Source organism: Oryctolagus cuniculus, chromosome 21, assembly GCF_964237555.1.
Source record: "Oryctolagus cuniculus chromosome 21, mOryCun1.1, whole genome shotgun sequence".
In the NCBI taxonomy this organism is placed as follows: Eukaryota; Metazoa; Chordata; class Mammalia; order Lagomorpha; family Leporidae; genus Oryctolagus; species Oryctolagus cuniculus.
Genome location: NC_091452.1, coordinates 1,654,305 through 1,679,097, shown reverse-complemented (window position 1 = coordinate 1,679,097; position 24,793 = coordinate 1,654,305). Strand labels below are relative to the sequence as shown.

The window sequence follows — 24,793 nt, the reverse complement described above, 5'->3', positions numbered from 1 at the left end:
ACAGGGGGCCCAGGGTGAGCCGGGGTGCTGAGCGGGGCCCAGGGTGAGCCGGGGTGCTAAGCGGGGCCCAGGGTGAGCCGGGGTGCTGAGTGGGGCCCAGAGTGAGCCGGGATGCTGAGTGGGGGGCCCTGGAGTGAGCTGGGGTGCTGAGCAGGGGCCCAGAGTGAGCCGGGGTGCTGAGTGGGGGGCCCTGGAGTGAGCCGGGGTGCTGAGCAGGGGCCCAGGGTGAGCCGGGGTGCTGAGCAGGGGCCCTGGTCAGGGGTGCTGAGTGGGGGGCCCTGGAGTGAGCCGGGGTGCTGAGCAGGGCCCAGAGTGACCCAGGGTGTTGAGTGGGGGGTTCTGCTGGGCGGGGCCCATGGACGGCAGCCAGGTGCCCACTCTCCTGCAGGGTGGATCCCAGGACCAGTGCCTGTGTGCAGCAGGCACCAGGAAGGCCGTGGCTACTGCCCGTCTTCACCGTCCACTCCTGCAGGTGCCCTGTTCCCCGCACGCACACGCCCGACCTCTGCTTCCCTCACTGAGCACCTAGGGTTTGCTGGGTCCCCTTACTGAGCACCTAGGGTTTGCTGGGTCCCCGTCTGGCAGGAGACTCAGAGGCAAAACAGACCCCATCCCCCAGCCCCATCCTGTGCTCCCGGGGCCTGCCGCTGAGTGGCCCTGCCCTGTCCTCCCAGCCCCTGCCCGAGTGCTGGAGCCCGGGCGAAGCCCACCGCCTCCCGAGGACCCGAGGACGCCTCTTGTATGCTTTTGCCCCTGCCCCCGCACTCGTCTCCCCTCTGCCGACGTCCTGAGGTGCTTTGCAAGTTACAGGGGAGGGGTGCGGAACATGGGGTGCAGGCTCCCTCGACACTCGGGGCAGGGGTGCTAAGAGAGGAAGCAAGGACCCCCCCCAGGAGAGCGGGGCCCCAGCCGCCCGCTCCTCGACGGCTGTCCTGAGGGCTGAGGACCCCGACTCCTGATGTGGTTCCTCTCGGCCCCTCCCAAAGTCCCCCTCGGTGTCACCCAAACTCCCGCGCAAATCACAGACCCCAGTCGACGGGAGGCGGCTTGGGTTTCAAGGCCGTTTTGATCGCCCGTCGGCTTCACTTCGCGGGCTCACCTGGTCTCGCCCTGTGTCACCACGACCGTTTCAAAGCTACCCGGCCAGCTGTCAGCCCTGCTCAGCGGAGGGCCGGATCCTCCCCCGTGCCTCATGTGAGGCCAGCCTTGGGAAAATACGTGAGGAACAGCTGGCGGACGCAGAGTCGGTTGACGGTCCTTTGATGACCAACGAAGGACCGCTGATGGTGACGTGGGTTGTATTTGGTGCAGTGTGGGCTGCTGATGGTGAACTGGTTATAAAGTTGGTGGGTGGGGTTGGTTGAGGATGCTTGTTCATGGGGAGACGGACTGACAGTAATGCGATCGACGCTGAGGCTGGCTCCAGAGAGGTGTGATTCACGATAGCCGGTTGACGGCAGGCTTGCCTCTGGGGGCACTGGCTGAGGGTAAGTTCGGGTAACGATGCTGCTGGGTGATGGGAAGGTTGGTGGCGATCAGGGTCGGCCTGGACCTCAGGGTAGGGCCAGGTCCCCATCTGTCAGCAAGCAGAGATGCAGGGAAGCGGCGATGTCGCAGCGAGCGTTCTGAGGAGCAGGTGTGCTGTGTGCGGCGGCCTCTCGCCTTATCCCACCGTGCTTCCTGCAGTCTCGAGGCGGGGAGGCGAGGCGCTGTCACCACGCAGAGACGCGGGACCAGTGTCGCGGGCTGAGTCTGCGTGGTGGCGGTCAGGGGAGCAGACCGAGGGCTCTTTCCTCTGCATGCTTCGTCCCCAGCGGTGCCACCATTGCCCTCGCAGCTGTGGGGACGGGACAGAAACAGCTCAGTGAGGGGCTCCACTGCGTGGCGGGGTGGGGGAACGTGAGGTGACGTGGGCAGTGAGGACGGGGGTGGGCAGGGCACCGTGAGGGTGCAGGGGCTCAGGGCCACACGTGCGGCCTGTCCATCAGTTCTGTGGGCTAACTTCAGCTCAGTGGCTGCTGCAGAACTGGGCCTTGGTTTCCAAGAACAGTATACTATGCCAGGTCCCCAAACGCTTGTATTTGTGTATTTTTAGCCATTTAAAAAAATTTATTTAAGAGGCAGAAAGACACACATCGGGCATGCTCCCACTCACTGGGTCACTTCCTAAATGACCACAAGGACTGGGGCCAGAGCCGGAAGCCAGGGACACAACCCAGGTCTCCCTCATGGAGGCAGGGACCCCGCTGCTTGAGCCGTCACCGCTGCCTGGGCCTCCGAGCCCTGCGCTGGCAGGAAGCTGGCATGGTGCCGAGCTGGCGATGGAATCCGGTGTTCAGATACGGGGCGCAGGTGTCTTAACCTCTGTTGGATGCCCCCCCACCCCGTGAACTCCTGAGACGAGTGGCTGCGCACTGAGGGCAGGGTTCCTGCGTCCGTGTGCCCCAGCCCCTCTGCAGTGTAAGGAAGCGACCACGGCCTCCTAAAACCCTCCTGTGGTGGCCAGTAGTCTGCTTGCTGCCTCCCGGGGGGTGGTGGTAGTGTAGGTGTCGCGTTCAATGCTCACACAGCCTCTCTGCTTTTTCCAAGCTCTTAAACAGCTTGGGTTCCCCAGACGTCTCCAAGGGCCACAGAGAAGACAACACTTCCCCACCGTGTGCCCGAGCTCAGAGTCCTGGCGGCTTCCCGCATGACCTGCCAACAGCCGCGGCATACAGCCCAGGGAGCAGGGTGCAGGGGCAGGAGTCTGGGGCGAGGGCCTGGGTGCTGCTGAGAGCCCAGCCCCCACCGTGTAAGGGGCTTGTCTCTAAGCAGGCTCGGGAGGTGGCCCATGAACACCTGCCCTGACGGAGCCACCTGCTGGGCGGGGGGCGGGGGTGGGGGGAGTGCGGCTGTCGCAGCTCTGCCCTCACCTTGGAGAGGGACAGGGTGCTCTGTGCACGGAGCCGGGCTCTGGAGTCTGGGCACCGACCCAGGGTGGTCCCTGAGCCCAGGAGCTCTGGGCGGCAACGTCATGCCCTCGGGAGACGCCCCCGTGAGATGTGCCAGGGCTTTCAGGGGGCAGCGGTCACTGCCCTGGGATAGCCCGAAAAGTGTTCTTGGGGAAGAGAGGAAGGGCTGGGCTGTGGGGGAGGAAAGGCGTTTCTGGGGTGGACAGTAGGGCACGGCCCGGCCCTGTTCTCGGGGACACCGTGGGACCCTGTGGCTGTCCCTCCCCTCTGCCTGTGGTGAGCCGGGTGCAGGGAATCCTGCGAGCCCCTGGCCTGGCCGTGCAGTGCCCACCGCTGCCCGAGTGAGTGGCACACTGGCTCTGCTCGCCCGGGGCCTCCCAGGACGCATCCACTGTGTCCCTACACCGGGAGCCCCCTGGGCAGCAAGGTGCTGGGCTCCGCAAGCCGGGTCCCTGCCCAGCCTCACACACGGGGGCCCTGCTGGCTGGAGATGCCCTCGGCTGAGAGAGGGCGTTGGGGGCAGCTGGGCCTCGGCTGCCCCAACTCAGGGACTCAAGTGTTGTGCGAGCCCTGGGGAGTGGGCTGACAGGCCCCCCCCCCAGCTCTGTTGCCCTGGCCCCCACGTGCTCCCTGCGACCCATGCCCTGTGCCTGCCCCTGCCTGGAGTGGAACTGCGGGGCCTGTGCCACTGCCACCACAACTTCACCTGCTCAGGGCACCTCCTCCTCTCCTGACCCCGTCCCAGGGACCAGGGGACAGGAGTCTGAACCCCTCCCCCCATGTCACGGGCAGAGTCCCAGCGCCCTGGCTGTGGGTGAATGGACCTCGGTCTGTGGTCTCTGTGTGTGGACGTCAACAGTGCAGGTGCCACGCTGGGCCACAGGGCCGTGGCACAGACCGTGGGTGCAGTCCAGGAAGCTGGGAATTCAGGCCTGGAGCCTGTTGGAGCACTGACCGGGCGGTGCAGTGGGGAGAGCCGCAGCACCCGTCACAGCCGTTGTCTTTGTATCTGTGTGGCTCAGTTGACAGGCGGGGTGGGGGTTGTGCAGCGGAGTGCCTGGTTTGGGTCCCTGCTGCTCTGTCCTCCTAACATGCCTGGGAGACAGCAGAAGACGGCCCGAGGCTTTGGGCCCCTGCCATTCCCGTGGGAGACCCGGACGGAGCTCCAAGCCCCTGGCTTCAGTCTGGCCTGCAGGCTGCAGAGGGCATTTGGCGAGTGAACCAGCAGATGGAAGATCTTTCTCTCTCTGTCTCTGTCTCTCTGTTGCTCTGCCTTTCAACTATTATTTTTTAAAGTAGCAGACATCGGAGCAGGCAGTAGTCAGTACACACACTTCAGGATCAGCGCCGAGAGCCTGCCCTGGAGCCGCGAGTGCTGGCGTGCACACGACAGGGCTTCCCTGTGACTGGAGTGGGCGCCAGCCCCCGCAGGGGACACAGCAGTCTCCCCAGTGCATGCAGGGCCCCAGCGCCGAGCGCCTCACTCCTGGAGTCCCGAGGCAACCTGTGACCGAGCACGCGGCTGATGGAGACACCGGTCCCAGGTCACCCACGAGGACATGATTGTGCTGGGCCTTGAACCCGGGCAGTCTGGCTGCAGGGCCAGGCTGTTCATCAGACTCCAGCTGCCAGCTCTGCGCTGTGTGTTGCAGTGCGGATGGAACAGGCTAGGCGATGGCAGGGCGACAGCAGGGTTCTGAGGCACCGGCATTGCAACCTGAGTATCTGAAATGCATGAGGCACAGGTCGCAGCCATGGCACTGGCCCTGCCGGTGGCAGCAACCCGTCTGGGGAGGGCCCCCACCTCACAGCGGGTCTCTGCTGTCCGTCCACCAGGGACCTTTCTAGTCCCAGGCTGGGGTCGACCCAGCACCCACTCCTCTCTCTGCGCCCACAGCTCGCGCACGGACACCAGGTGGCGCTGTCGTCCATCAGCTACGTGGGCTGCTCGCTGTCCGTGCTCTGCCTGGCCGCCACGCTGGTCACCTTTGCCGTGCTGTCGTGAGTCACCCTCTGCCCCTGTGTCCTGGGAGGTCTGGCCATCCTGCGTTAACTCTCAGTGTCCCCTGCCCCAGCTCGACCTCCCTCTGGCTCTGGCCTCAGCCCCACGGGGCAACTGCCTGCCCTACAGCGGGACAGCAGGGACAGGCCACAGGTTGCTGGTGGCTTAGGAACAACGGGATGACGGTGGGGTCGGGGCAGTGGGATTCAGCCAACCTGGAAAGGTCCGGAAAGTCCCCCAGCCCGGCCCCCTGGGGGATTCTAAGGGGGGGGGTCTCAGGCAAGAGCACAACGTGTGCCGGAGGGGCCCCCGCCAGGTGCTGGGACAGTGTCTCTGGCTCCCCCGCCTCTCGCAGGCCTGCTGTGCCCAGGTGCACAGTCAGCTTCGGGCACCCGACTGTGCCCGGGACAGCTGGGGGCTGGCTGATAGTGAGTGACCGGCAGCACGAGCCCGCGTCCTCACACTGGTCTCCCAGGCAGCCTGGCTCCAGAGGCGGGCACTGGCCACTTCTTGCAGGTGGGCGGGGACACCTGCCCCAGGGAGGCCCAGGAATTGCATGCTGAGACTTGGGGCCAGAGCAGCGGGGGAGGTGGCCACAGGGAGCGGCTGGCACACAGGCCCTGAGGGTGGAACTGGCTCAGGTCCAGGTGAGAAACAGAGGAGGACGTAGTGACCAGAGGGAAGGAATGACCTCTCGAAGAGACGGGGGGGAGCCAGGGGTGCATCCGGAAGCAGCGGGGAATTCCACAGCTGCTTTGCTTTCTCAAGCTCCCCCTGGCCGTTCATGGAGGGAGGAATATGGGCTCCGGTGGGGACGGGCAGCTCAGCCTGGGGCCAACTAGCAGAGGCTGAGCCACACCAGGCCTCACACCGCCTCTCCCTGCTCAGCTCCGTCAGCACCATCTGGAACCAGCGCTACCACATCCACGCCAACCTGTCCTTTGCTGTCCTGGTGGCCCAGGTCCTGCTGCTCGTCAGCTTCCGCCTCGAGCCGGGCACTGTGAGTAGGCACTGGCACCCGAGGCCATGTGGGGCTCCCTCCCCCTCTCTGACACCACCCTGCCCCTCCCCCGTGTCCTCTGATGTCACCTGCCCCTCCCCTGTGTCCTCTGATGTCACCTGCACCTCCCCCGTGTCCTCTGCTGTCACCCTGCCCCTCCCTATCTCCTCTGATGCCACACTGCCCCTCCCCATCTCCTCTGATGTCACCTGCCCCTTCCCCACCTCCTCTGATGTCACCCTGCCCCTTCCCCACCTCCTCTGCTGTCACCCTGCCCCTCCCCCACCTCCTCTGATGTCACCCTGCCCCTTCCCCACCTCCTCTGATGTCACCTGCCCCTCCCCCATTTCTGATGCCACCCTGCCCCTCCCGTGTCCTCTGATGTCACCTGCCCCTCCCACATCTCCTCTGATGTCACCTGCCCCTCCCACATCTCCTCTGATGTCACCTGCCCCTCCCCATCTCCTCTGATGCCACCCTGCACCTCCCCCACCTCTTCTGCTGTCACCCTGCCCCTCCCCCACCTGATGCCACCCTGCCCCTCCCTATCTCCTCTGATGCCACCCTGCCCCTCCCTATCTCCTCTGATGTCACCCTGCCCCTTCCTATCTCCTCTGATGTCACCTGCCCCTTCCTATCTCCTCTGCTGTCACCCTGCCCCTCCCCTATCTCTGATGCCACCCTGCCCCTCCCCCACCTCCTCTAATGCCACCCTGCCCCTCCCCCATGTCCTCTGATGCCACCCTGCTCCTCCCCATCTCCTCTGATGTCACCTGCCCCTCCCCCACCTGCTGGTGTTCTCCTGCCCTTTGCTCCGGGGGAGGTGTCTCTGGGGACCAAAGAAGTCTTAGACCTTGCAGAAGGCAGGGGTGAGACTGCTGCAACGGCTCGGGTGCCATGGCTGCGAGTCTCAGCCCCTGCCCGCGTGGACGCAGGTCCCCTGCCGGGTGCTGGCCGTGCTCCTGCACTACTTCTTCCTGAGCGTCTTCGCGTGGATGCTGGTGGAGGGGCTGCATCTCTACAGCATGGTGGTCACCGTCTTCGGGTCAGAGGACAGCAAGCACCTCTACTACTACGGGACAGGGTGGGGTAGGTGCGGACGCGACGGGGCTGGGGTGGGGACGCGACGGGGCTGGGGTGGGGACTCGACGGGGCTGGGGTGGGGACGTGACGGGGCTGGGGTAGGGTGGGTGATGTGGGGTGGGGGCAGGACAGGGTGGGGCAGGTGGGAATGTGATGGGGGGGTGGATGATGCTGGGTGGGGCTGGGCTGGGGAAGGCGGCCAGGGCTGTTTCCATCTTCGTATTGTCCTTGGTGGCTCCTAGAGGCCAAGATGGGGAGCATCCCCCACCACCACCACCACCACCCCCGGCCACAGTTTCACATCATCTGGAAACGATTCCAACACTCCAGGCCTGATTTGTCAATTTGGTGATTGTTTTTCAAAGAGCCAATTTAATCGATTTTCTCTTAGTTTTGATAAACCCATCTCACTGGTTTCTGCTGTAGCTGTCGTATTTCCCCCGTGCTTGCTTTCGCTCTGGTTTGCCCTCCTTGCTCCAGGATCTTAAGGTGAGAGTATTTCTGGTCCAGATCTTTCCTCTTTTTAAATAGAGGCGTGTACAGACATGTTTCTTCTACGTACTGTTTTAGCCATGTTTCCTGTTTTGTATTTTCATTTTCATTCATCTCAAAGTATTGTATAATTTTTTGACCCACTGTGCTCTGATTTCACATATTTGTGAATTTCTCACATTGTTTTCATTACTGATTTCTTCTTTTAATGATTTACATATTTATTTGAAAGTCAGAGAAACAGAGAGAAGGAAGGGGGGCGGGGAGAGAGAAAATCTCCCATCCACTGGTTCACTCCCCAAATGGCCACATGCCTGGGGCTGGGCCAGCAACCAGGAGCTTCTTCCAGGTCTCCCATGAGGTGCAGGGGCCCAAGCACTTGGGCCTCTCCCACTGCTTTCCCGGGTGCATTAGTAGGGAGCTGGATGGGCACTGGAGCAGCCGGGACTCCAGCCAGCACCCATATGGGACAGCAGCGCTGTGGGCAGAGGCGTCACCTGCTACGCCTCAGTGCCGGCCCCTCATTACTGAGTTCTGATTTCATTCCATTGTGTGAAGATAACATATTTTGTGTAATTTCTGTCCATTTTAAATATGTTGGTGGTGTTTTATGGTGCTGTGTTCCTCAGGGACCTTTTAAGCCGCGGTGGCCTACGGTGGCCCACGGTGTTCAAGTCTTCTGTGTCCGTGTTGACCTTGCCTGGCTCTTCTGTTCCGGGAAGCGAGGTATGAAGGCCAGCACCAGTGGAAGTGCTTCCCTTGGTCAGGCTGTCGGGGGCCTGGTGCTGCGTGCACAGGCGTCCCCTCGGGGCTTCCTGTCCCGGCGCTGCCTCCGTCAGCTCACAGACTTGCGGTTCCTTTGCTTCTAGTGGTGAATCGGCTCTGACTCCGTCCATTGTACTTGAAGAGTTTTCCTCTTGATTCTTTCAAGATTTTCCTTGTCTCTTTCGGTATTTTCACTCTGCTGTGTCTGGGTGGTGTCTCTTCACATTCATCCTATATGGAACTCATGGGGCTTTTCACCACATGTCGGGAATTTTCAGCCATTATTTCTTAAAAATCTTTTAAAGATTTATTTTATTTATTTGAAAGACAGAGTTACAGAGAGAGGTAGAGGCAGACAGAGAGAGAGGTCTTCCATCTGCTGGTTCACTCCCCAATCGGCTGCAACACCTGGTGCTGTGCCGATCTGAAGCCAGGAGCCAGGAGCTTCTTCCAGGTCTCCCACGCAGGTACAGGGGCCCAAGGACTTGGGCCATCTTCTACTGCTTTCCCAGGCCACAGCAGAGAGATGGATTGGGAGAGGAGCAGCCAGGACTAGAACCAGAGCCCATATGGGATGCCAGGGCTTTAACCCGCTGTGCCACAGCATCAGCCCCTCAAATATTTTTAATCTCTTTCCTTTCTCTCCTCTCATTCTTATACTCACACACACACACACACACTGGTGGGTTAGACGGCGTTCCGGATTTCTCTGAGGCTCTAATGATTTTTCCTCACTCCTTTTTCTACTCTCCGAATCCCGTAATCTCTATTCATCTGCCTTCAATTTCAGTGATCCACATTCCACCAGCTTGGCCGTGTTGTTGAATCCTTCTAGTGAATTTTTCATGCCAGTTATTGTGCTTTTCAACTCTAGAATTTCTATTTGGTTCTTGTTTTTTCTTTTTTGAAATTTCTATCTCCTTGTTGCCATTCTCTATGTGACGAGACACTGTCTCTGTGCTCCTGTGCTTCCTGAAGGAGAGCTGCATTGTTTTTTGAAGATATTGATAACGGCTGCTTTGAAGTCTCCTCCCGTTTCACCCGACATCTGGGCCTTGTCACAGGCAGTTTCTGTTGTCTGCCTTCTCACCCGTGTAGGTTACGCTTTCTGGTTTCTTTGTGTTTCTCATATTGCTGAAGACTTACCATTTTATATTCCATAACATTTCCCCTGGGAAGAGTCCCAGAGATGCGGCTGCAGAGCCGGGCACGGGGCACTCTTGTGGAAGGACAAGCCACCTCCCCCACCAGGCACCGTGCCCAGGAGAGGGCACTGCGTCTCCAGAGCTCGTCTCGCCCAGTGGATCCTGCCCCTTGAGTCACCCGCAGGGAGGGCAGTGAGGCCTGGCAGCAAGGCCTGCCACACGTGGGCGGACCCTGCACACCTGGGAGACGCAGCTGGGTGGAGGAAGGGCGATTTCAGCTGCTTTTCCCTGGAATGGAATCTCCACAAGTAGAGTAAAGGGGCTGAGAGACGCGGGGAGACACGGTGCCCTGGACCAGGAGCTGGGGCACAGGAGCCCTGTGTCCTCCACACTGCCTGGCAGCAGGTGCAGGGAAGTAGGTTTGGCTCAGGTGACACAGATCTGACCGAAATTTAGTAGGCTTTCTTGAGTTTTACTGAATTTTCTGTATTCCCTCAAGAACACTTGCAGATTCAAAAATGTTTCCCAAATTAATTTTTCACACTTGTTGTCTCACTAGGGTGTGAGTCTGGAGCAGCTCATGCCACTACTCCCCCAGGCCCCTCCCACTGACGTGCCAATCCGTGGGGCTCATTCTGGTGAGGAGACCCTGCGTCCTGCCAGTGCTGGGCCAAGTTCACAACTGTGTAACACCAGCAGGCATTAGGGTTTGGTTTCTGCAGCCCTCATGACGCATGGGGCCTATAAGCATGTTTATCTCTGCAAATACAATTTACTGGAGGATTAAGTGGAAGTAAATCAGGTGCCCTCACAACCCCCCAGAGGGAGTGGAGGGGATGTGGGCAGCCCTCACTGCATGGCTGCCGGCCATGCCGGGAACCCCTGTGCTTGCCACAGATGCCCTGTGTCCCCAGCATGCCAGCTCTCCACGAGGGCCTCCACCTCCTGCCCTCACAGCCCTGGGCTGGGATCCCTGGCGCCCACCCCACAGCGCACCTGACTCCAGTGCAGGGTCCTTCCCTCCTGCCTGCCCCCTGGAGAAGACGGCATCTCCTCCCTGTGATTTCCAACGTCACTTAAGGGACTCGGAGGATGACACAGGATCCAGTTTCCTCTGGACAGGGCCATGCAGTTTACAGCACACACGGGAATGGGTGATAAGTGTGGAGGCCGTCCCCAGAGTGAGGGGAGCCTGGCCAGTGGGACTGCCCGGGGCAGGGGATGATGTGTGAGTGCACATGTGTGAGCATGTGTGTGGGAAGGCATGCATGTGTGTGCGTGTGACTGAGGGCATGTGTGTTTGTGTGTGTATGAAGACATGTGTGTATGAGCATGAGTGCTCATGTCAGCATGTGCATATACATATGTGTCAGCATGTGTGTATGAGTGCATGTGGGTCAGCATGTGTGTATGCATGGGTATAAACAGGCAAGTGCAGGTCAGTGTGAACACGTGTGCATATGAAGGCATGCATGCATGTGAGCATGTGTGTGAGCACGTGCATGAAGGCATGTATGTGTGTGAACATGTGTGAGCACGTGTGTATGAAGGCATGTATGTATGTGAGCATTGTGTGAGCACATGTGTATGACTGAGGGTGTGTGAGCATGTGAGTACGTGTGTGTATGAAGGTGTGTGAACATGCAAGTGCATGTGTGTCAGCATGAACATGTGTGTAGACATGCGTGTGTGTGAGCGTGTATGCATGTGTGCATGTCATGATCCATTCCAGTCTAGCCCAGAGGACGTCTTATTTGATCTGCACAATGTTGCAGGAGAAAATGAATTTGCCAGTATTTTTAAATCGGGTTTCTTACATGAGCTTACTAAGCTCCTTTGAAAACTGCGGTGGCTTGGGCACCCTAAGTCCGTCTTCCTGATGGACAAGGTCGGCTGAAACTGCATGGTGTCTGGCGCCAACACAGCCCCTTCTAGGAGCTCCCTGCCCCAGAGTGCTGGGCAGCCTCCATCCGTCTTCCTGTCAGCTCTTCCTAATTAGTTTCGCCAGCCGCCCGTGGGCTGTGTCCTTCGTTCTGACGGCGCTGGAGTTGGCCATGAGCCTAAGTAGAGACAGCGTGCAGGCAGCGGGCGCACTCTGCCCCAGCTGTTAATTAGCGTTGCTGGAGGCGAGGCCACACCGCGGGGAGAGTCCCTGCGGGCTGCACCCTGGCCCGGCTCCAGCCCCAGCACTTGTGTTTCAGAGATGCGGGAACTGTGCTGTGGGGGGAACTCAGTGGCTCTCCTTGAGGTGCGTTGGCTGCCGCACCCACACCCACCGGGGATCAGGTGCGGAGGAAGGGCTGGGCGCCGTCGCCTCGCGCCCACGGAGTCCTCGCAAGGGCTCCACCGTGAGCGCTTGAGTTTGTCATCAGCCCTGCAGACAGGCGTCCCCCAGCGCAGACTCGGAAGGTGCAGCCGTCAAAGTGCAGCGTCTTTCTCCATTGCACCTGCACTTCGGCTGTGAGCTCCCACTCTCGGGGGGTCGGACTGCAGTGCGTGCGGGCCCCGCCTTCATCTGGGCTGCATGTTTGCTTCAGGGAGGCGAGCATTCGGGCAGGTCAGGTAGTGCTGCCCACACCCCCGCTCTCCCACCTGCTCACCAGTCTCCATGACGCCTGCTGCCCGTCTCTAAGAAGGCAGACAGTGCACTGCCCTGGCTCAGCCTCTGCTGGACACGGGGTGATGTGGGTGCCAGCCTTCTGTACGGAGTCCTGTGAGAAACTGTGGGTTTGAAAGCAGATGGAGAACCCCCAGCTCCCTTTGGACCTTGGGCAATAATCCCACCAACCTCTGCCTTGGCCAGGATTGGGGAAGCAGGATACAGCCCCCGGCTCACAGCTGCGGCCTCCATGGCCACAGGGGAAATCCACCCCTCAGGGCACCTCCAGTTCCTGCCAGGCCACCCAGGCCCACAGGACAGGTCCGTGAACGCTGGTGCCCCTTCCGGCTGTGAGGGCACCTCGGCTCCCCCAAGGCGTCAAGGGCTCACACACCAGGTCCTGTGGACCCAGCACAGGACAGTCACCCAGGCCTGCCCGGCACCCCTCCCCCATTCCAGCTCCCTCCTGCCTTCCCCTACAGCGCTCAGGTGGGGTTTCTCAACCGACACAGCCGACTCTCGGGCCAGGCACAGATCTCTGGCCTCTACTACTCCTGCCAATGGCACACGCCATTGTTATGACAGCAAAATCGCCTTCAGCCATTGCCACGCCTTCTGTGGGGCCAGCTGAGCCCTGGCTGGGAACTGCTGGTCCAGACAGATGGAGCTCAGCTTCACTCCGTCCCTGCACGGCCACGTGCCCTGCCAGTGTTCCTTTCCAACAAGGATTCCGTACCTCCGGGTCTAGAATGTGTGTGCATGCGGGTGCACACGGGCATATCTGCTCCCTAGTTCCTCGGGGACAGTGGCTGTCCCCTGCCACCAGCACTTCACACACAGCTCTCCGCCCGTCTGTTCATCCGTCCATCTACCCGGTATGAAATGAATTCACATTTGAAAGGAAGTAATCCAGTGCTCTCTGGCCTTCCACAGGGTTTCCTCTTCTGATCTGTGTCATCTCCGTGTCGTCTGCCATGGACGGTTACGGGACGAGTAACAAGTGAGTGACGCGTGCGCTCTGGGCATCCCCGGCGATTGGCGGGCCTCCTGTGGGGAACGCTCACAGTGAGGGACCCCATGGCCTTGGATCTTTTGTTCTCGTTGCCCAGGGGTGAGGGTGCCGTGCAGGGCCGGCTTTCCCTAGGCGCTGGCAGAGGAAAAGCCTGGGGTAGGGGGAGCAGGAGCCGACGCCAGCCTTGCTCTGGGCGTCCTCCACCCTCGGAGCCGGGAACCCCAGGAAGGGTGCAGCAGCCAGCACATGTTTCTTGTTAGAAGTCTTCACCGACGTGATACTCCCAGACACGGAGTCCTTGTCACCCACGGAGCCCCGATTTGTGACTCTAGTCTTTCCTTGGGGCAGGCAGCACACGGGCAGCACACGGTAGGCGAGTGGGTGTAGAAGGTGGGAGGAAGCACGGTCAGGCGTATCCCAGGCAGGCGGGCCGAAGTCTCCGCTGCTTGAGCGCCAGAAGACCGGAACTCGTAGCGCCCGAGGCCCGAGCCGCCACACTGAACACGCAGCTGGTGGGGCCGCGGCTGGGCTGGCGCTGTGGCTCGGGAACAGGCTTGCCGCCCTCTCAAGGACAGGGGCTTTCGCTCCGCTGTCCTGGGGAAGCTGGGACCGTCGTCAGCCAGGCTGGGGCAGCCGGGAGGGGACAGGAGGGGGGCCCTCACTGAGGGTGCTTCCCCGCGGACTGCCAAGCCCGTGCTGTGCTGCCCCAGGACGACTGCGCAGCCCATCGCCTGCCCGGCTTCTGGAAGTCGGCCTTAATGAAGGCAGAGTGCTCCTCTCAGCAGCGTCTCAGCGCTGTGCATTGTGTCGGAGCCAGCTGGAGCCTGCGGGTGCCGGCCGCCTGCGGGCCGCGTCTCCGCCTCAGGAAGCCTCTGCCGAGCGAGCGCCAGGCCGCCCAGCCGAGGTCGGGAAGCGCTCCTGGTTTCTGGGCAGGACGGGCTGGGGAGCCCCTCACCCACTCCTCCACGCAACCGTGCCCTCTCGAGGGGGCTGTGGCAGCTTTGCAGGGGCCGTTCAGACCCCTGGGGCGCTCGCCCTTCCCACGGGGCCTCCGCACTCGGGAGGCCGCTCCTCGGCCTGCCCTGGGCACCACAGGTGCAGGAGCCTCCTGAGGCGCTGGCGCCTGTCTGGGGCGTCGCGTGTCTCCAGGTCCAAGAGGTCTCAGGGTAGGACTGGAGGCACAGAGGCAAGGCGCCTGTGCATGGTCATGCAGCTTTCCTGACCTTGCCGTGTTTCGGTTCCTCATCCGTGGGACCAGAGGCGGGCACACCGCACCTCGTTCAGGGGGCATCATGGGATGAAGAGACGATGCACCTGCTGCGGGGGCTGATGCGGCCTGGGGCAGACACGCTCCAAGGGAGCCCCATGTAAGCATCTGTGTCCCGCGGCAGTGAGGACTGTGCCATGTGCCTGGCCACACCCGACTCTACTTGCCCGGTGCCCAGGCAAAGGCGACGGCAGTGGCACATCCTGGGGAACTCTGGGCTCTTGCCGGGGCCACCTGCTCCAGGAAGCAGTCGGCGAAGGTGCTGGCTCTCCTGAGATGCGGGGGTCACAGTCGGAGGCCAAAGGCATTTCGCATCTTCAGGCTGCACCCTGCTTGCCGGGCGTCAGAGCTGTCACTGGGATCTGCTGGGGCCTCATCCCCGGGTTCAGGCACGGCAGGGTGGGAGTGGTGAGTGCTGGCTGTGGCACGGTGTGGTCGGCTGCCTCGTGGTGGGGCGGGGAGCTCGGGACTCAGATCCCTGAGAACTGCCGGCCAGGCCAGTGTTTTGAGATGTTCTGAAAGGGTCAGACGTGCAAAGGCGGAGTTGTTTTCCATAACGAAATGGAACCAGCCTGAGATTTGGGCCAGAATCCCCACAGGTGGCAGACCGTGGGCAATCCTGGAGAATCCTCGCCGACAGGGAGACGGAGATGATCGTGGATGAGGGATTTGTGCGGAGCTTGAGGATGTGGTCAGGCGTGTTCCCCGGGTGACGCCGTGGCTGGCACAGGGCCAGCAGCCGGGGCAGGAGGACCGGCTATACAGTAATGGCTCTGCCTCTATCCACAGCTGCTGGCTGTCGCTGGGGAGCGGTGCCATCTGGGCCTTCGTGGCTCCTGCCCTGCTGGTCATTGTGGTAGGTTCCCTGCCCACGGGCACCAAGCTGGGCGGCAGGGTGGAGAGAGGGCAGAGGGGCTGTGTGATGACACAGGGCTCCCCATGACCTAGGGGTCTCCTGTCCCGTACTGCGGGGGACTCCCAGCCTCGTTTTCTTAATGCCCAGGAGGGGTCCTGGGTTTCCTACACGCAATGGCCAGGACTCCTGTGGTGACAGGAGACCCCGTGAAGGTGGTCCCCAGGCTCCTGGGTCAGGAACGTGCCTTGGCTCGTTGGGTTCTAACATTTCCCATGAGCCTCGGAATCGAGTCTCATTTCTGATGGGCAGAGCAGACCTAGATTTCTGCCCACCATGGACCCGTCTCGGGGAGGAGTGCTCTGACTGGCCAGCCTCCAGGTGGCCAGAGGAGAGAAATTCTCTGATTGGCTAGTCCTCACATGGCCAGAGAGAAGGAATGTTCTGATTGGCCAGCTTGGGTGGCTTTCACCCTGGGTCCAGAGTTAAAGATCTACTCTCTCCCCCAAACCACGTGGACTGGGAGTGGGGAGGAGGGGCTCACTAGAAGTTGGCAGCAAGTGAGGGGCTATGTGCTTGGCAGGAAGTGGAGGATGGTGAGCCCGGGCCAGCAGTGCTTCCATTGTATGATCGTCTCTGCTCGTGTCAGCACCACGGAGGAATTCACCCAGGGCTGAGTGGCCGAGGGGCAGAGGGGCTCCTGTCCTCGGCGTCCCCGTCATGAGCACAGTTGGTGATGTTTCTCCCTAGTACCAGGAGGGCCTTTCAGCCAAGACTGTCCTGGGCCGTTGTGGGGGGCATCTCACACCCCATGAGAGTGGTGAAGCGCTGTGCCCACTGCACCACAGCGCCACCCCGAGTAACTTCTGCTGAACACCCAGGTGACCCTGATGTGTGGGGGAGCGGAGTGCAGCTGGAACGCTGGAGCCCCACAGCCAGCGTCCCTCCCTCCTGCCTGGCACAGGGCACCATGATCTCGCCCCCAAGGTCGTCACTTTGACTTTCTTCGCCATTTCACTGCCTGTCCTGGGCACTGCAATTATTTTCCTTCTGAAGTGCAGCCTGTGCGTTGTCTGCAGTCTGCCACCAGTGGCTTGTTCATGTTTAACAAGGAGGTGCTGTTGACGAAATCCCCGTGATACTCGCGAGACACGCCTCACCCCCCAGGACCACGCTACTTTGTAGGAAGACATCGCGCCCCACGGCCAGCCAGGAATGGGGATGCGTGGAGCGGCGCGAGGGGCCAGGCCTGCTTGTTTTGCTCCTGCACTGGCAGCTGCTGCTCTGTCCTTGCACTGGTGCGGGATCAAGGTCACGGTGAGCGCAGTGCCTCTCTGGAGGACACAGCAGATGTGATTATCCTGATCAGAAGGGGATGAAAGCACACAGACCATGGCTGGAGGAGGGAGGGGGAAGATCCAAGACCTGGGAAAACCGGTGCAGACACAGGAGTGGGGATGAATCCTAACACTAACAACATGACCGGCTTGACTGCTATGGAAACACTTCACACGGCTCTTTGATCCGGCGGCCAAGAAAGAACAAAGGACCCCAAAGGCTTTGCACGTGGCTCCACTGGAGAAGTCTGGGAAGGCAGCTTGTGGGGCTTGGCGGCTGAGAGGTCGGGAAAGGACCATTAACAGCCATGAGAAGCTGAGCACGCCCGGGCTGCTGAGTGCCAGGGCCCCTGGGCTCATTTGGACTACTGCGTGGGAGGGACGAGCTCCCCGGGGACGCCTACCCACTCCTGGGGGACCAGGGCTGCCTCCCGGTCCGGGCCCCTCCCTGACCACTGGAACCCTTGAGTGACATTTCCCTTCCTCCTGATCCCAAGGCCCTGCTGACATGTTCTAGGAAGTCAGCTTGCTACTTCCCTTTAATTTATAACTTTAAAATTTCATTTTTGAATCACTAATGCTCACGGTTCAAAAACTTGAGCTTAAAGATATGTTAGTATATATCCATATGTATTTCTCGATATAAACACGCATGTGTGTACACCTGCACGTATGTGTGCATGTGTGCATGTGTGCATGCGTATGTGAAATGGGATTGCCCTATCTATTTCTCAACTTCCTGTTCCAACTCCCTCCAATGGCATCATCCAGCCGTTTCCTGCGGGCCCAGGCTTTCAACAGATGGAGGCCGCGTGTGAGCCCGCGCGTGGGCCGCCTTTGCTGGTCTTGGCACAGGAGCAGTTCCTGTCTGTGCTCCACGCACACAGCGTTCGGCAGGATGGACAGGGCGGCAGCCCCACGCCTGCCGTCTGCTGCCGGCTCTCCAGCCTGCTGCATCCTCGGTCCGTCCTTGCAAACGAGACTCCAGCTTCTGCCAGGGAGGAAGAGAGGCTACGAGCTCCCGCCGTGACGCAGACAGGCACTGACGCGCGGTGCAGCAGGGCCTGGGAAGCCGCCTAAACGAGGGAGCCGCGGGGGAATTGTTCCCAGAAGCAGTTCAGAACCAGCAGGGAAGCAAAGCACACAACCCGAACGGCGCTCCATGCTCCCTCGACACTCCTGAACTTCAGACCTGCAAGGGCCATGGCACTTTGACTCGCCCCTCCCCTCCACTGACACAGCAGCTGCCACGGGAGAAGCGCCCCCTGCAGGTGGACGCCTACAATCAACTGGAACCAGAATCTGCACTCCTGGAAGCCACAGCTGAGTTAGTGACCCCGCTGTCAGCACTGCCCAGGTTGGAGGGCTTGGACCCTCATGGGAGGGCCAGGCCCCGTCCCCTGGGCTCCCCCTGCCATGGCTGATGGAGGCTTTCCTGTCACTGTAGCCACGCGCCAGTGGTGGCAGAAGGTAGAGGCAGTGTCTGGTCTCTCTTTGCTCTTCCCTTGACCTTGTCTGACAGATGAGGAAATGAAGATAACAAGGTGGGGGCAGATGCGGCCATCTGAGCTGGCAGGTGCTGGGCTGCTTAAGGCAGGCAAAGCGAGGCCCGGAAAGGAAAACCCCAGCCAAGCCTTCGCTGCTGCAGTGGGCCACTCGGGACAAGGAGCAGTGCCTGAGGCATCCATTATCCTGTTTGTGTCTGATGGATTAGCAAAGTTAGGAGCTGGGGAGGAGAGGAAGTGCTGGCCAGGTCGGGTACAGAGGGGGCCTCAAGGACCCCAGCGGACAGTCTCCATGGAGGCTCTTTGGAAAGCCCTTGAATACAGATCTCTGAGTGGCAGGGGCAGGGCCTTCACTGCAGCCAGGCTGGCTGGGCACCAAGGCTGATGTGGGGACGGCAGCCTCGCCAGCAGGCCCGGAGGGAGAGCATGTGCTGGTGCCTGACTCCTCACTGGCTGCACGTGACTGAGCGGGGCACCTCCAGGCACAGACGTGACCAGCAGTGGACTCCACAACAGAAGGAAATGGGGGTGGGAGGGCTGTTAACCTCGCTGTGCCTGCCTGACCCGCTCCTATTCAGGATGCTGGAAAGGGGTCAGGTGCTATCGCAGTGTTGGCCAGGAGCCCGCCCCCCCAGGCCCTCTCAGCCCCACGGGTTCCAAGGGGAGCCTTCCAGCAAGGACCCAGAGTCCCTGCTGCTATGGTTTCTGGATCACAGCCATGGGCCGGGCCACACGAGCACGACTCCACCTCCACCAACAACCAGTCTTCTCTGTGGCTGCCGCTGTTCTCTGATCCTCACACAGGGGCTGAGGTCTGAGGGCTTGGGCCCAGGGCCGTGCACAGTGGGTGATGCTGACAGTCTGTCTCCCTCATGCCTCTGCGTGCTCAGAGGACCAGGTGCTCCCTGTTGTCTTCTACTCTCAGGGCAAGCCTGGCACGTGGTTTGTGGACGGGTCAGACTTGTCCCAGTGGCGTCACCTGCTTGCCTAGGAGTCCTGGCCAGGGGGTGGGCAGAGGTGGGCTTGGGCAGCAGCCGGGTGACCTGCAATGTTGGGCAGGGCAGCCCCGCCCCCTCACTCCTCTGCTGCTGTCCCCCGTGTGCAGGTCAACATCGGCATCCTCATCGCGGTGACCAGGGTCATCTCGCAGATCAGCGCCGACAACTACAAGATACACGGAGACCCCAGTGCCTTCAAGTAAGCCGATACCCGCTGTCAGCGCTGCTGCAGCCTTCGCCAGAGGGCTGCAGGGGTGGGGGGACATGCGCCTCCCATGGCGTCACCAAAATCCCGACTCTCTCAGTGTCCTCACGACCTCTGGAGGCAGCCCTGGCTTCTCCTCCCCACTTAACCCCATTTCAGTCCCACTGTCCCAGGACAAGGCCTCACGTCACCTCAGGGCTGCGCACCCAAAGGACCAAGGTTGCCAGATGTTCTCCTGGGAGGCAGCGGGCAGGGGCCAAAGTGAAGATTCTCGAGCCCAACAGCCTGGGCCAGTCCTGCTCCTGTCCCAACAGCCACTGGGCCCTCACCAGTGACCTAAGTCTCAGTGCCACGCTTCCCTCCCCTGCAGAATGCGCACGAACAAGGGACCCACCCCACAGGGCTGCCATGTGAAGGCGGCTTCTCCAGAGCTGCCCGACGGGCTCAGTGCGCTCCACTGTCCGGGATGGCGCTCTGGGAGGACCCCACCCCGCCCCAGTGCCGTGTGTCTGCAGGGCCCCCACCCCTAGCACCTGCTGCCCTGGGGGCTTCCTGCCCAAACCAGTCAAGGTGCAGAGGGCTTCGCCTGTGAGGACTCGGGACCAGAGTCTCCAAGTCCACCTGGCTCTGGGTGCAGTGCACACCCCCTATCCTCGGAGGTGGGGTGGGGTCTCCGCTCAGGGATGCAGGGGCTCGGAGAGCGACAGCACTCGCCGTCTCTAAGTTACTTGAGCTACAGTCTATCTGTCCTAATCTGAAAGCAAAAACAGTAAATATGCCAGCAGCAAATCGATGAGATAATTATCCCACAACGATTTCCAAACACTGTAGATTAACTTGACAGGCCCTCCGGCCCTCCAGGGCGTTCTCAGCCTCTGGAGTCCTTAGGGACCACGTCCATGCAGAGAATGTGCTTCAGGGATCAGTGGAGAAGTGCCACCCTGTGAGGCTGCCTGGCCACCAGGGGTCCCGCCCCTCCGCACTCAGCCCTGGCACGCAAGGCCAGCCATGGTCCCTAGTGCAGGCTCTCCCTCCTGAGCCCCTGCCCCAGGGGCACAGCTGTGCAGTCCCAGGCCTACCACTGACAGGCCGACCCGCTGCTCCTCCTGCTGCCCCACCAAAGCCCAGGGCACCGTCTCGGCAGCTGCTGGGGGCCGAGTCTGCAGGTGACAGCCAGGCACCACCGCCCTCCCGGGGAGGCTCTCTGCTGTGTACGCTGTGGGTCCTCACCTTCCTCTCAGCGGCCAGGTCCAATCCTGTGGACACTTTCCCCCGATCTGCACGTGACACCTGCCCGGGCCTGGCGGCAGAGTGGGAGCTGCAGCACGTGGGATACCTGTGGCTCAGGGACCATTCCTTCCACATCCTGTCTCTCCAGGATCTAAGGCTGTGGTTACTAACGCACGGGATTGCGTTTCTGGGAGACAGGTGTTTATCCTCACTTAGGAACACTGCGGAGCGTGCTGGCCGGGGCCTCCTGGGGGCTGAGGCGCTGGAACTGGCCTGGCTTTCACCAGGATTCGCTGCCAGGAGCTGCCAGCGCCTGGTCCTGGGTGTCTGTCGGGGAGGCTCCTCTGGCCGGGTCCCAGCTCCTCCCAGGAGGCGCCGGGCCCTGTGAGCAGCTTTTCCCACGTTCGTCCCTTTGTTCCTGTGCACATCTGCTCCCTTGGTGATCCCTCCTGAGAGCGGTCCTGGCGCTGGATGCAGAGATGATGGGATTGAGTCCTGGCCTTAGAATGTGCAGCCACCACTGTACACGAGGGGGTGAACTGAGCCACGAGGCAGTTGCTGAGCTGGGCACCAAGGCCCCCATTTGTCTCTACACCTTTCTCTGGTGCTCAGTGCAGAAGGCCACACCATGGAAAGCCCAGCTATTTCACAAGTCAGCTGGACAGAGTGCGTTGTAAGTGGTTTGAACTCAGCAGCCTGGCCTGGCTCGTCTTCGCAGCCAGTGTTCTGGAGTTGCTTCTGATTCAAGTTGTCCCAGGGCTCTGTGGACCCTGAACTTCTGATTCAAGTCGTGCCCAGGGCTCTGTGGACCCTTGGTTCCCTGAACTTCTGATTCAAGTTGTGCCCAGGGCTCCGTGGACCCTTGGTTCCCTGAACTTCTGATTCAAGTTGTCCCCAGGCTGCTGGGCTCATTGGTTCTGTCCCCGGTAGCACCTGCCTGGACTTCCACCCGGCATTACCATAGATTGGACTTGGTGGTCGGCCCAGTGAGCCCTGCGTGTGCCGGCTCCTGGCACCCAAGGAAAGCGGCAGGGACCAGAAACAGCGCCATGTGGCAGCCACAGCCAGCCTGCAGAGCTGCCTCCTATGACCCAGGCGGGCTGCCCGGCCCCTTCCCACTCAGGGCCTCCCTCTAGGGCTGTTCTCTGGCCCCCACACAGCTCCCACATCCCCTGCTGTAGCAGAAAACCTGTCTTGGGAGGTTGGGAGGGAGAGAAGAGCTCACAGAATCACCAGCCAAGTCCCAGCAGGGCAGCTGGGGAGGCCCCGGAGGGAGGAAATGGCCGGCCGTCTTGTGGGACACTGACCAACCCAGCACCCCGAGGCTGGCTCTGATGGGGCAGCCTGAGTCACATATCACTTTGCAGGCACAGGGACCAGGAAGCAACCTGACCCGCTGTCCTAGGGAGACTGCAGCCAGTGAGAGCAGCCCCAGAGCATCCCGGGACACAGCTGAGCGAGGAAGGCGTCAGGGCAGGCAGGGGAAGCGCACACGTCCTAACCTCACCAGGCAGGGCAGAATTCACAGTGCCACAGCTGAGGAGGCTCACTCCTGGGTTAGAGCAGGCCCTAACACGGGCCTTCCGTGGGCAAATCTGCACCCCGGCAGGTTCTGCCACTGGCCACCGCTGGGGACTTTGTTTCCATATCCATAAAACGGGGTCATCTCATCTGTGTCTGGCAGGCCTGTGGCACTCCAAGGAACAGCCAGGCGGGCTGGCGTGTGTGGTGCGGCAGAGGCAGGGCAAGGCCAGTCAGCACCAGGTGCGCGGCCATGGCCCCGGGGCTGGCTGTCGGGGGTGGTGTGTGCAAATGCACCAGGGGCTGTGACTCCCCGGACAGCAGCTTTCGTGGTCTGGGTGCAGAGCTTCATTCCTGGGCCCTGGGCACCCCCTTCCCTGCTCCCGGAAGTGCTGGCTGTGAATGCAAACAGGCTCTCTGCTACTGGGTTCCCCAGGATCACCTCCTCTGCCTGGTTCCTCTTCCTGTCTTTGCAAACAGCTCAAACGTAACCCCTGGGCCTGGCTAGACCTCCCCTCACTGTTCTGGGCAACTCTGGGGGGCTCAGTGCTGTGTGGGTCAGCATGCCTTCCCACCTGCTCCCCAGCCCTGACACAGGTGAGTGCCTCACCTGAGGCTACCCGGGAGAGGACCAGGGCTTGCTCCCAGCAGAGGTGGGTGGCTCGCGTCTCGATACCGGCTCTCACAGACTGCTCCTGCCTGCCCACTGCCCACTGCCCACTGCCCAGCTCTGCTCCTTTTGCAGGCTGACAGCAAAAGCTGTGGCTGTGCTGATGCCCATCCTGGGAACCTCCTGGGTCTTCGGAGTGCTTGCTGTCAATGACCGGGCCGTGGTCTTCCAGTACATGTTTGCCATACTCAATTCCTTGCAGGTAAGAGCTGCGGAGACCGTGTTGGGCTTTTTACCAGCAGATGTGTGGGACAAAGTTGCTACAAAGGGCAGGAGGGAAGCTGATCCTCCACCCTCCGCACGAGTCCGTGGTGTGCCATGTCCCCATGGACAGAGGCAGCAGTGGAGCACACCAGGGGCCCTGGGCAGGCACGGCCTGCAGGACCAAGACCCCCTCAGGCCGCCTTGGGCCTTGGCCAGTATCTGCGAGGCACCTCCAGGCCGGAGAGTCTGCAGCAGTGCCTGGAAGGAAGCCAGGCGTGGAGTGGAAGGGCGGGAGGTAGCTTAGGCTCTGTTCCTCTGTAGGAAGGGGCTGCCTGGGAACCAGATTCTGAGCCCCCAGCCTCAAAGGAAGGGGAGCGGGTGTCTACCGCCCCCACAACACACCTCAGGCCTCACCAGGCTGTCCTCACTGCACCTCGTGTTTAAGGAAGGTGCCTTGCTGTGGTGCTGGCTGCTGCTCTGGGATAAGCTTCCACGTGTGGTTTTCCTGCCTTGGATGTAGAAATGTGGACAGGTGCTTCCACCTGTAGCCCATCCACAGGCCAGGCCTGCCTGTCCTCTGTATCCTCTCCTGTCTCCTACTCCGGGGCGGGGGGGATGAGCTGACGCCTGTGAAGTGTTTCCTGGTGCCTGACCCACCACAGCAGTCCTCAGATGTTTGGTGACACTACAGGCCTGCAAGCACACACATCACAGCTCAGTGTCAGGCCGATGGCCACGCCCCCAGCACCTGCCTCTCCCTCATCCTCCTGCCTGCACTTCTGCAGTACAACCACCTGAATCAAGGGGAGACTACAAGGGTGAATCTGGGCTGCCCCTCCCTCCTCACGGACTTCAGGGGGTCCAGTGGCCATAAGCCCCTGGACAGCGCGCTGTGCCAATGCCATCCTGAGACTCTGAATCTCAGCAGTGCTTGTAACAGAACGCAATGGCTCTAACTCTGCACTTCCCTCCTTTCTCCCCAGGGACTGTTCATCTTCCTCTTTCACTGCCTCCTGAACTCAGAGGTAAGCCCCTCTCCTCCCAGCACCTGCGGCTTCTCCTTCTGAGGGCACAGAGCACAGGAACGGTGTTCCTTCCAAGACTGCAGTCTGGGGTCGCATCCCGAGTTGGCCCTGTTGCTGGTGATGAGCCCAGCTTCCACGGCCAACTCCATTTCAATCTCACATTGACTAACTGTGTCCTCCACGTTGTATTTGGTGCCCTGAGGCCTTCCATCAGAACAAATTCCTAGAGACTGCTTAGAGCGCCCTGAGTGTTGCTGTTCCAACCTGAAATGGCACCTAACAAACCCTTCCTCCTGCTTTTGAAGGTGAGAGCTGCCTTCAAGCATAAAACCAAGGTCTGGTCCCTGACAGGAAGCTCCGGCCGCAGCGGCAACGCCAAGCCCTTCAGTTCTGACATCGTGAGTGCAGGGCAGGGGGGGACAGACTCATCTGGAGCACCCCTGTTTGGGCTGACCCTGTGTGATGCCTCCCACCCCCGGCCTGCATGGACCCCAGCAGTCTGTCAGTGGCCTGGCAGCACAGGCTGCTCTCTGGGCTCATTGAGCCACATGCGCTACAGGCCCCGTCTCTGCATCCACAGCCACCCACCCCCTGCACCTCGGCTCCGTCCTCAGCAGTGCCCAAGGTCTGGGGTGCCAGATGTTCTCATTCCCCCACCTGACAAGCCTGTGGGCGGCACCTGCTCTAGGCTCGCGTCCCTCCCACAGATCCTGGGTCCTGCAGCGTCTGCCACAGCCTTTCCCCTGCCCCACTTCCCAATGTCAATTCTCCCTGTGCTTAGGGAAATGGAAAGAGGAGCTGAGCCGGGGCAGCTGCTGGACAAGGCCGACCATGTCTGATGGAGGCAGTCTAGCACAGCCCCGCCTCAGGAGCTTGTTCCCTGCCTTGGGTCCCCCCAGGTCTGGTGCTCAGTGCTCCCACCACGCATC

At 61.1% G+C, this 24,793-nt stretch overlaps 1 protein-coding gene across 3 annotated transcripts in view; it reads left to right on the top strand.

Annotated features, from left to right (window-relative positions):
* Nucleotides 1-24,793, top strand: part of ADGRD1 (adhesion G protein-coupled receptor D1) — a 117,559-nt gene that overhangs the window by 90,153 nt on the left and 2,613 nt on the right. For 2 of the 3 annotated variants that reach the window (XM_070066276.1, XM_070066275.1), the window contains 9 exons: nt 4,849-4,952; nt 5,842-5,953; nt 6,889-7,042; nt 12,971-13,037; nt 15,106-15,172; nt 19,117-19,208; nt 22,711-22,837; nt 23,823-23,864; nt 24,170-24,262. In XM_070066276.1, coding sequence (XP_069922377.1) covers nt 4,849-4,952; nt 5,842-5,953; nt 6,889-7,042; nt 12,971-13,037; nt 15,106-15,172; nt 19,117-19,208; nt 22,711-22,837; nt 23,823-23,864; nt 24,170-24,262 — 858 coding nt within the window. Of the gene's footprint in view, nt 1-4,848; nt 4,953-5,841; nt 5,954-6,888; nt 7,043-12,970; nt 13,038-15,105; nt 15,173-15,752; nt 16,019-19,116; nt 19,209-22,710; nt 22,838-23,822; nt 23,865-24,169; nt 24,263-24,793 lie in introns of those variants that run through there. The other variant, XM_070066277.1, reaches the window with a different exon arrangement.